The sequence below is a fragment of the Xenopus laevis genome, chromosome 5S (assembly GCF_017654675.1).
Source record: "Xenopus laevis strain J_2021 chromosome 5S, Xenopus_laevis_v10.1, whole genome shotgun sequence".
In the NCBI taxonomy this organism is placed as follows: Eukaryota; Metazoa; Chordata; class Amphibia; order Anura; family Pipidae; genus Xenopus; species Xenopus laevis.
This window is the reverse complement of record NC_054380.1, coordinates 12378216-12391956: the sequence shown is the minus strand read 5'-3', so window position 1 is coordinate 12391956 and position 13741 is coordinate 12378216. Positions and strand designations below refer to the sequence as shown.

Here is a 13741-nt window from a genome sequence, read left to right as displayed (position 1 = left end):
CTTTACTGGTACCAAGAAGCTTACAGCCGTGAGAAGAGGGGAAATGTCATTTAAAGTGGAAGAATCCCCTCAAGCTCCAAAGAATTCAGGGGCCCAGGTTACACATTAACTACATTATTACCCAGAAACTGCAATCCCTTGTGTTTAATAGCCCTCTGCAAACACAAGAAAGCGAAGACTATATATTCTTTACACTGTACCCACACTAGTTATAGAACTTGGAAACCCCCCCCAAAAAAAACACAAAAATACTGAGCCTGATGAATGAAAACATGATTCTGAGCAACTTCCCAATGTGCCTTTGAGTCAAAGGTTCAATGGTTTCCAATGTGAATGCAATTCCAATTGAAAGCAACATCTGTCTGCGCAACAATGTAGCAGAAGTCACTTCCATACAAGTCGGTTAATCAGCCGGCTACTGTTGCATTGTATCAAAAGTCAGAACTCCACAGGGCAGAGAATACAAAGGGATAGAAAGACATTATGTTCAATAGCAACTACATTACCATTTAGCAATAAATGTATATTGGAAATCTGCTTAGAATGACATTTCCATTTGCTAGGCAGAATTTGGAGGGGGTTAACGTCCCCTTTAAACATGGTGCAGAAATGCCTGACGTGTCTGAAATGAAAACAATGCCCCCTGTCTTAACATGGAGGAACATTCATATACACTTACTGCTTGTAAGGAACAAATGGACCAGTATTTGCGTGACAGAACAATGGGATATTTAACATTTAAATGAAGGATTGCAAAAAAGTTACTTATTGTTAGGGATGCACTGAATCCACAGTTTGGGATTCGTCCGAATCCCCGAATCCTTTGTGAAAGATTCTGCCGAATACCGAACCGAATTTACATATGCAAATTAGGGATGGGAAAGGAAAAAGTGTAAACATTTTTTTCACTTCCTTGTTTTGTGATGAAAGGTCACGTGATTTCCCTCCCTGCCCCTAATTTACTTATGTAAATTAGGATTCAAATTCAGTTTGTCCAGACACAAGGATTCTGCCGAACCTGAATCCTGCTGAAAAAGGCCTAATCCCGAACCGAATCCTGGATTCGGAGCACCCCTACTTATTGTATATTTCTGCTGTACTGAATGTATAATCAGAATTAAAGGAGAAATAAAACATGCTTATAACCCTTATCAGCTCCAAGCTTGGCAGAAGATAAAAGGCAAACCCTAATTTCCATAAACAGGACCCAAACTCCATATAACAACAATACTAACACTGTCCCACCACCACATATAACCTCTAAGGGCAGAGAGACACGTGGAGATTCAGGGAGATTAGTCGTTTTGTTTTCCTTGTGAGGCAACTTCAGAAAACAAAGCACTCCGAGTGCCATCCCGCTGGCGTTTAACATTCTAGCCGGTGGGGAGGCAGTTCGGGGAGATTAGTCGCCCGAAGAAGAGGCGATTTGTTGCCGGGCCACTAAATCTCGCTGAATCTTCTCAGCTGTCTCTGCCCTAAACCAACCATCTTGCGGATTAAGAGACACCAACAATAATTAATAGAAATTGCGTGTGCCCGATATAATCCAAAACTTGGCTCGCCCACGAGTAGCTGGGAACCAAAAGAGCTGACAGGTGCAGGTTTTTATTTTACTAAAGAACTGGGTCACAAGTGAGGCAAAATCAGCTAAGTGTGGGGCCCTCTAGAAATGAAATGAGGGCCGATCAGGAGAGTTCATGAAAGTGGAGTATTTCAATTTCCCGGGAACATTTGGTGGTTGCATTATAAGGAAGTGCATGTGCTGCTAAGGAACAGGTGGGGCTCAATGAATCAGATGCATGGGGAGCTACATGGGGCAGGGCACCAGCTGTCATTGAACTATAACTCGCAGAAAGATGGCAGTTATAGTGAGACAACAGCTGGACAGAGTACGGTTAAAGTTCTGTTGTAATAACATTAACTTGAAAGGCTGATGCCAAAATAGGGTTCCCAGTGCCAATAGGGGGGCACCAAGCAGCTTACAGAATAACCCAAATCCAAAGGCAACTGTCATGTTGGGACTGGGAAGTGTCCATTATATCAGTGCCAGGCTGCTTGCCCCATTCATCACCCACATAAACCCTCTGCGGTGAGACGTGCGGAACAGACAGAGTCAACTTCTGAATCCAGCGAGATGCCCATGATATAATACGGGTCCAGAATCCCACCCGGAACTAATGTACTGAATAGAACTCTGGGTTGTTCTGTGTATAAAGGGACGTGGGGCCCCAGCTTTAGTTTAATAACTAAAGGGCCCGGGTTATTGCCCTGCACATTCTTTTTTAGTGCTGGCAATGCCATTGAATATAATGGGTGTCAGTGTATTCCAGGCCAGATGATAGTAGCCACTTACTGAGCTAATCACATTTCTACAGGCCACTATTAGAGGCCAACAAATATCTTACAGAATGGCAAGTGCTGTAGAGCTGAAGAGCGAGTACACTGCAGGCACCTTGGCTTTCTTTCTGGGGAGTATAAGAACGCCAGGCCAAGAGTGACTTGTCAGCACCAGAAACTGGTAGCCCGGCTCTGTATAAGTTACAAGAACACTGACCTATCATGGGCACTGGCAACCAACAGTGTGTGCCGGGCTATGAACATATGAATGGTATAATACAAAACTCGGCTACTGAACAATGTCAAGCAGTTACCAGCCCACTAGGATCGGAGCGAGGCCCAGCACTATAGGGCCCATAGCAAACAGTATTTTTCAGCAGGGACTCCTACTAAAAAGTAATTTTGCTTCCTGGGGCCCCACAGAACAGCCTGTTACTGATCAGATCCAATCAATGGCTTATTTACAAAACACAAGGACTGCTTTTCAGGGGCCACTATCAAGCTCTGAGGGGCACAGCACATAAAGGTCTGTTGCCAGGCAGTTTTAAGCGATCATCATCAGAAAGAGATTGGGCTCTCAGGGGCCAAAACACATAAAGGCTCTTAGCCAATAACTGTAAGGAATTCATTTCCAGGGGCCGCTAATAGGAAGCCGCCAGACATACATACACATGGAGACAGTAAGAAGCTTTAGCAACGAGGGGCCACAGTCGCCAATGTCCCACCCAGAAGGCTCCTCACCTCATTGTGTCTCACTTTGCTCCTCCCCCGCGGAGTCTGTCCGTATAAATGGCCTTAGCGCCGCCGCTTCCTCCCCACAGACTCCCGGCACAGTTACCGGCACGGAGCCCCCTTTTGTGCCTTATCAGCCAGTGGCATCCGAGCCCCGCCGAGCAGCGAGTCGCACCTCCACATGTAACGGAGCTGAGGAAGAGATTCAATCCCAGCGCGGCAGAGACAAAATCCTCCCCGGGTGCAGCGCTGCCTCCTCCGCTGCGCACCGACCGACTCTCCCGCTGCCAACGGCCGCACACAGCGCATTCGCGCTCCAGTCTCTCTCACACACAGCTGCGCGCCCCCGCGGCACAGTGACGTAGCGCTAGAGGCTCAGCATCAAGTTGGGGCGGAGATTTATTCCGCGCGCTCGCGACAGGTTCTAAGTCACGCCCACATGAGCTTTAGGGATACGCCCACCAGCGAGGAGATTTCCTCGGCACTTCCAGAGAAAGGGAAAGTCGGAATGGACGGGGCGTGTTTATGACGTCTTCACGGACTCGGGCACGTGCTTTGGCTCCTACCTCGCCGGGCGCAGGGGGACTGGGAACAGCTGTGGCCTCTGCTCTCCCGGGGGGATTTTATTGTATTGTATTGTTTTGTATTGCTGGAGGGGAGGAGCCTGGCTTGTGATTGTCTGAGGGAACTTGTGTGGAGCCCCTACTCACCTGTAACTAAAGCTGACTCTGTCTTACTTTCCTCTCACTGCACAATCACCCGCCCCTGACTGACTGACTGGCACCTGCAATTTCACCCTCTCCACTTGATTTGCACCTGCAATTTCACCCTCTCCACCTGAGTGGCACCTGCAATTTCACCCTCTCCACCTGAGTGGCACCTGCAATTTCACCCTCTTAGACTGACTGGCACCTGCACTCTGGCCCCACTAAACTGTGGGAAAACTGACCCCACATTCCCCCAACAGTCACTCAACATCTAAACTGGAAGGTACATGTGAATAAGCAGGATTAAGGGAGAGCAGATACTGTTACATTTCCATTTTTTTATGAATGCACAGATAACCCAAGCTAATTATATAGTACAGAGACAAGCTATAACTTGGTTTCTTGCATAAAATTCCCCTTTCCATCACACTTGCCAACGTGCTGTTCCAGTAATGATTCAGGAAAGACCAGTGCAGGTAAAAACATCTTTAAGTTAACTTTTAATATGTTATAAAATGGCTAATTCTAAGCAGTTTTTAAATTGGCCTTTATTTTTTTTTTTATAGCGTTTATATTATTTTCCTTCTTCTGGCTCTATCCAGCTTTCAAATGGGGGGTCACTGGCCCCATCTACAAATCAAATGCTCTGTGAGGCTACAAATATATTGTTATTGCTACTTGTTGTTACTCATCTTCCTATTCAAGTCCTGTCCTATTCGTATTCCAGTCTCTTATTCAAATCAATGCATGGTTGCTAGGGTAATTTGAACCCTAGCAACCAGACTGCTGAAATTGCAAACTGTAGAGCTGCCGAATTAAAAACTAAATAACCCAAGGACCACAAATGATAAATGACTCACATATTGTATCAGAATATCATTATCTACATCAGCCTAAAACAGTGGTGTAACTAGATGTTACTGGGCCCCACAGCAAATTATTTTTCAGGCACCCAAAATGTCTAGAGATTGACATATTTTACCAACATTTATTGAAATTGTATACGAATTAGGGCCTCATGGGGCCCCTATACCTCCTGACCCCCCAGCAGCCGCAGGGTCTGCTTCCTCTATAGTTACACCCCTGGCCTAAAAGTTAATTTAAAGGTGAACAACCCCATTAAATGGAGACAGTAAAGACAAGGGCAACTATAGGATTAAGCTTATTTTAGAAGCTGTTCTTAGGTTCGACTGATATACGACTGCTATACGCTAAGGATACTTTCTTCAGTGATACTCAATACACCAACCAGAACTGTAGAACAGCATAACATATTTGACCTGGGAAGGAACTTTAGATCTGGTTAAGCCTTGAATGCATAGTTCTCAGTACTGATGGGTTCAGACAGTGGTTTTGAGAGTGGTTGGGCTCAAGCACACAAAGCAATGTTCAGTTACACTTTTGATTATCAATTTGTGATGTTCTGTGACCAAAGTTTAATATGAATTAATGAAAAAAATTTTTACTGAGCAGAAGATCTGCAAGTGTGCTCATATGAGGAATAATACACACATAGCCTTTTCCAAGGATCCACTGCTTCCCAGAAACTCAAGGCATAGCCTCCTTCAAGAACCCACAGTTTATCAGGAACTCAGAACATAGCCTCCTCCAGTGTTGGACTGGGACACCAGGGGCCCACCCAAAAACCTTAGACCAGGGGCCCACCAAAAAGCCTTAGACCTGAGGCTTACTCTCAGTACTATTATTCTTCCTCTACTCACTCAACCGCTAGTCTCCTTGTCTCATTTCTTTACATACTAAAATCTATTATTCCATATATTTAGCCTCTTTTTTCATAGAAATATGGAATGGCCATGAAATAGGCCAAATGTTTAACATCATGAGAGCCCACTGACACCTGGGCCCACCGGGTGTTTTCCTGGTATCCCAGTGGGCCAGTCCAACACTGGCCTCCTCCAAAACCCACAGCTTACCAGGAACTCAGAATATAGCCTCCTCCGAGACCCACAGCTTCCCAGGAACTCAGAACATAACCTCTTCCAAGAACTCCCTGTTTTCCAGGAGCCCAACACAAAGCCTCCTCCAAGGACCCAGTGTCTCCTCAAAACCCCCAGGAACTCAGAACATAGCCTCCTCCAAGGGCCCATAGCTTCTCAGGGACCAATTACATAGCCTCCCCTTGGTGCCTCGTAATGTATTACTTTTCATCCCCCATGCTATATCCTAGAACCCATTGCTGCAGAAAGAAACCCAAAATACATGCAAAATTCTGTTGTGTAGTTTTGGGGACTCAATAGGGGCTCACAATTTGATTTGCTTTAATGCAGAACTGGACAGCACTTCCTAAAACTGGACTTTCCAGATTGGGATCACACTGGAGGCAACCCTATACTTGAGAGAGTTTTATTTATACCTTATTTCTGCTATCAAATGCCATGTTTCTATGTTGGAAGGTGATGACTGGAAATCTGATGAATGTTTAGGACATGTCCTTCAGCTGTAGCTGAGCTAGAGTTATAAGGATTCTTGGAGTTGTCGTCAGGCCTGGTTTTGTGGGAACTCCACAAAGGCAGACATACCACATACTCTGGTGGCCCATAGTTGTCCCTGCAATGCTCATATTATACGTACTGGAAATAAGGGACTGGGATGGTAAATGACAGCTCAGATCTCACCTCCTCTGTGTCCCTAGTGCTGCTCTTTTGTTTACAATTGTAATGACAGATCGGCATCTTTGCTGGGGTGACTGACCTAAAACTGAACATGCATCTCTGCCCTCCTCCAACTTACTTATTATATACAGTCTAAAAATGTAGCAAACATCTCAAGACAAATTCAGGACATACTTTCCCTAGTTTTTCCATGGAGACCCCTCCAATCTAAGCAAATAAAAGTATACGGGGCTAGGAAAACACCCAAAAATGTATTGGGAAAACATCATAGCTGAGGCTACAGATGGGGGGCAGTGGCTCCTACACGTCTGACTACACTACCTGTCCTATCAGTTCTCATATTTACAACTGGTTCTGACCCACAGAATGCACATAATTATCCAGCAATTTTAGGCTATCCCAGTAAGAAGCTAATGGGAAAGTCTAGTGATCCTCAAGAACATGGATGGAGGGTCTTTAAGTTGGGTCTTAAAACCCCCTAATATTCCTTATGCCTTCCTCTTTGAATATCTTCCCCAATGTCAGTTGCCCCCTCATAGTTTAGTAAAGCTCATTCTCATGAAACTTACATAAGAAGCTAGAGGCAGCCCCCACACGACTTTAAGGGGTATATTTATCAAAGAGTGAAGTTAATAGTGAAGTTCCGCCACTAGAGTAAAATTCCGCCACTTTCCATTCATTTCTATGGGATTTTTAAAGGCGTATTTATCAAAGGGTGAACTTTCACTTTCACCCATTGATAAATATGCCTTTCAAAATCCCATAGAAATGAATTGTGAGCTGCGGAATTTCACTCTAGTGGCGGAACTTCACTCTTTGATAAATTTACCCCATAGACTATGGAAAACTTAGCTAGAAATCAGTCTACTTCAATCAGTATAACTATGACCTATGTACCATGTGGTTATTTTTGTTGATTGCACAGTCGATAATTATGGGAACTTAACTATATTAGACACGAATACCTTGCACCTGTCTCTCTCTGTTGATGTTTCTGATTATTGTTGGGGACATTTTAAAATATTTTAAGGAAAGTCAATAAGAATATTTTGCCTATAGTCAACAAAAGGTGGCATAGATGTGAGCCAACAATGAAAGAGCAGGAAAATAATAGGCTTAGGGAAATGGAAGAATTGAAATGAAATTCAACACTGTCCTTAGCCTAGTGCCCTGCTACATGCTAGCTAATACCTGTTATTATGATGGTTATTAAGCTTATACTGCTAATACTTAAGAACCAGGAAGTGACGCCCAAGAATGGAATTTAGAACCACATCATATAGTCCTGCTGCTGAGAATGAGAACAAAGGCAAAGCTCAATGTAACAACAAGGGGTAGAATTACTGTAAAAAAAATGTGAGATCCGGAGAGCTCCAGTTTTAGCCCAAATTCAATTTTGGCTCCATATATTATTATCATGGGATATGTGATGAGGGTGCTTTTTGGTGGGTGTGCCCCAAAACAGAGAGACTACTTAGCCCTTGATTTGCACTGCATTATTCCACTGATAAGGCTCAGGTGAATGCATGTACAGCTGGTTACCCTTCTTTTGCCTTGGCCTCTCATTTATGGGAAGGTACATACCAACTGTCGGCACTCACTGATGATATGGCACTTAGAGACAAATGGAAGGGCACCTGCAATGCCAGTGTATTTGCAGGCTCACCAAAGGTACATACAGTACTTAATCAACAAAAAGTAGGGCCTGTATTCACTAATTATTGTGCTGGTGGACCAGTGGGGTGGCGGGGACGCCTGCCACGTTGATCCTTTCCCTTCAAACGCCGGGCTCTGCTATGGTGCACGCTGCGCGAACTTCTGGGTTTAACATATCTCCGGTGTCATGATGTCATCGCGTTTTGGCACGAGATTTGAAGGTCTAACTCGTTAGTTCCTGGGAGTGATTCTGTCCTGTTTTGATTCCTGTTTTGACCCTTGCCTGCCTGACTATTCTGAACCATTGCCTCCCTGATTACTCTAAACTCTGATTATCCTGACCCTCGCCTGCCTGACTATCCTTGAACGCTGCCTGCACCGACACTGTCTGTCTGACCCTGCCTGAACTCTGCCCGCACCGAACACTGCCTGTCTGACTATGCCTTTGTCTTTTCCAAGTACTGTGCCTTCCATCCAAAGACTTAACAACCGTGCCCCTTTGCTCGTTCATAACTCTTTCTTGGCTCCTCTCCTATTAAGACCTGGCGGCATCCAATTAGCTGAGGGCTTCTCCCGGAGTGAAAGGCGGCTGTTACAGGCAGAAGTGGAGCTGAGACCAGGGAGCCTAGCACCTGTTCGGGATTTTTGGGAGCAGGTTGTGACAATCTGTCACCATCTTGCCCTACTACAGCCATCCTGCCTTATTGTCACCATGACCACCTTGTCCTCTTATCACCATCTTCCTCTGCATTACTTGCCATGTTTCCTGCCTTTTGATCCTACCAGTCGCATAATTAGAAGTTACTGGGCCGCCTCACTATGTCCAGGGTTTGACCTATTTTACCATTATACATTAAGCCCCCTATACCTTTTTGGTCCCTCCTGCAGCTGCAGGATCTGCTTCCTCTGTAGTTATGCCCCTGGCTCCTACTCTATACATAGTTACTATGCATGGATGCCTGAGGAGTCCCCTTTCTATGTACCCCTCAAAGAAGATTTGCCAGGTAACTGTGTATCTTGATAAATAGGCACCTATATAGGCACTGGTGAGTAAAGAAAATCACCATTCATGCCGCTGGCTGCATATTCAAGGCCACGTTAGCTCATGCAGGAGCTCAGTATAAACCCATTAGTGAGAGAGCTGAGAATATCCCAGCGCCATTCAGATAATATCACTTTTACAATAACATAACCTACTAACAAGTGCGCAGCTCAGCAACTGCACCTTTAGTGACTTATTCCACTTTAGCCAATAGCAAACCACTGTGCGTTTTTCGGCCCCCCTAGCAGCTGAGGTGTCTAACATCCACCAGCTCGGGAAAGTCTGAATGGTCCAAATCTTGTGATTCTGTATAATTTCTATGGAAAATGGTTCAGTGCGTTGGCAGGAGGTCTCTCTCAGTGAGTGGCCCCTTCTTATCCGATCTTAGGGGCCAAGGCCGATCAAGGTTTGCTTTAAAGCACAATTCTCTCTAAGGTTCCCTTAGCAAGCCATTTTATTATTCCTCCTGCCTTATTCAGCCACACACTGTAGTCAGGTCCTTACATATGTTATTGCTAGTATAACACTAATGCAAATCAGAACTAAAGTGTAAGCTCTTTGGGACAGTGTCATCTTTCCTATGTTTTTTCTAAATCCTAAGCATTTTGGAATTAGCTCTTCTTATAAGCTAGTTCTTCACATAATTATATATTATTAACACAGTGTCATTTATACCTTGATCTCTTCTATGGGAGACAGTATGGCACCTACATCCCATATGTATAAATACAAATATACAGGGAATGTTCTGGGCACATAATAAACTATACCCTCATACTGTACTGTCTGAGGGAAATAATACGCCAGCACCTACATCCCATATGTATAAATACAAATGTACAGGGAATGTTCTGGGCACACAATAAGCTAAACCCATTACTGTACTGCCTAAGGGAATTAATACGGCAGCAGTTACATCCCATATGTATAAATACAAATATACAGAGAAGGAATGTTCTGGGCACATAATAAGCTAAACCCTCTTACTGTACTGCCTAAGGGAAGTAATATAGCAGCACCTACATCCCAAATGTATAAATATACAGAGAATGAATGTTCTGGCCACACAATAAGCTATACCCTCTTACTGTACTGCCTAAGGAAAGTAATACGGCAGCACCTACATCCCATCTGTATAAATACAAATATACTGAGAAGGAATGTTCTGGGCACACAATAAGCTATACTGTCTTACTGTACTGCCTAAGGAAAGTAATATAGCAGCACCTACATCCCATATGTATAAATACAAATATACAGAGAATGAATGTTCTGGGCACATAAGCTATACCCTTGTACTGTACTGTCTAAGGGAAGGGAAGTAATACGGCAGCACTTACATCCCATATGTATAAATACAAATATACAGAGAAGGAATGTTCTGGGCATATAATAAGCTATACCCTCATACTGTACTGTCTAAGGGAAGTGATACGGCAGCACCTACCCATAAGTCTGTCTGTAAAGTGCTCTGGAACATATTGGCACCATATAAAGAATAATTGGAAGATTGCTTGTGTCTTGCTTATAATATTGAATCAAGCAGTCGCTCATTCAGAACTCGCTGCCCGCGTATTAGGAAAGTGCCCAATCATGCTTTCTCCTTTCCTTCCTAAGAGTCATTCTGTATTATGCTGACAGCCATAAATGGTGCAAGGAATGAAAGAGATCTCTGCAGGCAGCGTTTTTGGCTACATGGTTACCTCACCTCTGAGTCAAGAGAACTATTTCAATACTGATGCATTCCATATGGCACTCGGCTTCCAGGAATAGCAGCTCAGAATTAGAGCAAGTCTGACAGGCTGGAACTGAGAGAGACAGAGAGCTCCCTACCTATGTCAAGACAAAGGGAAAACTCATTTGGATTGTAGATTAGCAGCTCCTCCATCCCTATGGCTCGTCTGACGGGGGGATTAGTTTACAGGCAAGGCACATCTATATACTAAGGGAATAAAGTGCCTTTTTATTATGGGAAAACACTTTGGTTCAATGTGTCAGGATAGTCTGGATATATTGACATCTATCAGCAGCCGCTAAATGCAGCCTGACCTGTTTTGATTGCAGTTGTCAGCAGGGGCTTCCAAATCTTCTCCCATGAGGGATTACCCCTTACTCTAATGTAACGTTGTTTAGTTTTTATTTATTGTACTGTGTAATGCTGTCTCTAACAGGGACTCCTGGAATACCCTGAGCCCAGCTATAGGTAGAGTATTGCCTACACTCACCCTTTACATTGAGAACCATGTAGTATTACACATTCATTCATTTATCCTCTCATAAGCAGGAAAAAATTACCCGCTAACCTAAAGGAGCGATAGGGCTTGGTGATTTTTGACGTTCCTTCATTAAAGAAGAAATTGAAACCGCTTTCACTTTCCTTTCGTCTCACTTCCTGGTTCTGCCAAGTCACTGCTTCTTAAAGGGATACTGTCATGGGAAAAATGAATAAGTTAATAGCGCTGCTCCAGCAGAATTCTGCACTGAAATCCATTTCTCAAAAGAGCAAACTGATTTTTTTATATTCAATTTTGAAATCTGACATGGGGCTAGACATATTGTCAATTTCCCAGCTGCCCCAAGTCATGTGACTTGTGCTCTGATAAACTTCAATCAATCTTTACTGCTGTACTGCAAGTTGGAGTGATATCACCTCCCTCCCTTTCCCCCCCCCAGCAGCCAAACAAAAGAACAATGGGAAGGTAACCAGATAACAGCTCCCTAACACAAGATAACAGCTGCCTGGTAGATCTAAGAACAACACTCAATAGTAAAAACCCATGTCCCACTGAGACACATTCAGTTACACTGAGAAGGAAAAACAGCAGCCTGCCAGAAAGCATTTCTCTCCTAAAGTGAAGGCACAAGTCACATGACCTGGGGCAGCTGGGAAATTGACAAAATGTCTAGCCCCGTGTCAGATTTCAAATTTGAATATAAAAAAAGCTGTTTGCTCTTTTGAGAAATGGATTTCTTGCAGAATTCTGCTGGAGTAGCACTATTAACTGATGCGTTTTGAAAAAAACATGTTTTCCGATGACAGGATCCCTTTAACTCAATGCATAACAAAGACTGCAGCTTAGGAAAGGGAGGAATTTGTTTATTATGAACACAAATTATCCCATGAAGAAAGGAGAGAGTGAGGGGAGAAACTATTAGAAAGCACTTACTTTTCCGTCAGTGCTTTATAATACGAAAACATGGATTTTTTTGTAAAGCTAAGTATAGGCAGAATAAATTTGCAACCAAAGTCCTATCCTAAACAAAAGTGTTCTATAGCTTGATTTAGATGGGGTATTCTATAAAGACTTTGGTAGAACAGCACCCCTAGGGGTCATAAAGAGGTTGCATTTTCTTATGCTGACGGACAGTATATGAAGAGAATGTTTTAGGGCAGAGACACACGCTCAGATTCGGGGAGATTAGTCGCCCATTGACAAATCTCCTCTTGTCCCCAAACGGCCTCCCGCCAGCTAGAATGTGAATCGCCAACGCCAGGATGATATTCGGTGCACTTCGTTTTCCGAAGTTGCCAGTAGTTGCCTCTCGAGGAAACCTCGGATGATTTTGGAAAATAAAGCGCTCAGAGTGCCATCCCGCCGGCGATGCAACATTCTAGCCGGCAAGAGGTTTGGGGAGATTAGCCCTGAAGAAGAGGCGGTTTATCGCCGGGCGACTAAATTTCCCCGAATCTGAGTGTGTGTCTCTGTCCTTTAGGTGGCCATACACAGGGAGATCCGTTAGTTTGGTGATGTCGCCAAACGAGCGGATCTCTCCCCGATATGCCCACATTGCGGTGGGCGATATCGGGCTGATCTAATTGGAACGATCGGATCAGAATTGTGGTCAGATCACAGGACCGCATCAACGAAAAGATGCGGCCGCAATCCGACGGGATTTTTTAACCTGCCCAATCGGCAGCTTTTATCGGCCCATGTATGGGGGCCTTAAGTGAGCTTTTACTTTAGTTATGAGAAGCCATTTATGGCCTGTCAGGAAGAGAACAACGTGCAAATAATTTGTCCCTTGGTTTTACAAGGGGAACGTTTTTGGTTGAGGGAGATGTGTGATCTCTGCCAAAAAGCCTCTTATTTTAATTAAGTTTCAGGAACTTTGTATCTTTTTCTGTCCTCAGTGCAGGAGATCAAAGAGAAAGTTGGGACATTTCAGTAAGAAACCTGGGACTGCAGGCTGAGCTGTCAAAATTGGGACTGTCCCGCAGAAAACGGTTGGGAGGTATGCATTAACCCTTTAATTACTGGAGGTGGGCTATTACTTGTCAGCGCTGAATAAAAAAGGTGTGACCTAAGCAGGGACAGAACTACTGAGGAAGCAAAGCCTTGAACTACTGGAGACCCCTGAACATATGGGGGGTACCTAGACACTGATTGATATAAAGCCTAAATATATGCTTATGACAATGACTTATTCCCAAAATGTTTGGGGGGGCTAAATGATTTGGCTAAGCCACTAGACCAAATAGGAAACAGGTTGCACTCTTCTAGATGCCAAGATATGACTTGTATACAAGGTGGGGCTGGGGGAAAATGTTTCTCTTTGGAATAACAGTGAGATGCAATTTATAATTATAACTTTATTAGTGACTCATAAATCTCAATAGAAAACGGTCTTTGTTT

The 13741-nt window shown here is 44.0% G+C and overlaps 1 protein-coding gene across 4 annotated transcripts in view; it reads right to left on the bottom strand.

Moving 5' to 3' along the window:
* enah.S (ENAH, actin regulator S homeolog) overlaps nucleotides 1-3491 on the bottom strand; it is a 74109-nt gene extending 70618 nt beyond the window's left edge. Inside the window, exon 1 of one of the 4 annotated variants that reach the window (XM_018264435.2) lies at nucleotides 3079-3491. In XM_018264435.2, the coding sequence (XP_018119924.1) occupies nucleotides 3079-3083 (5 nt within the window). In that variant the 5' untranslated portion in view covers nucleotides 3084-3491. 4 annotated transcript variants of the gene reach the window in all.
* Nucleotides 3492-13741: the final 10250 nt, after the last annotated feature.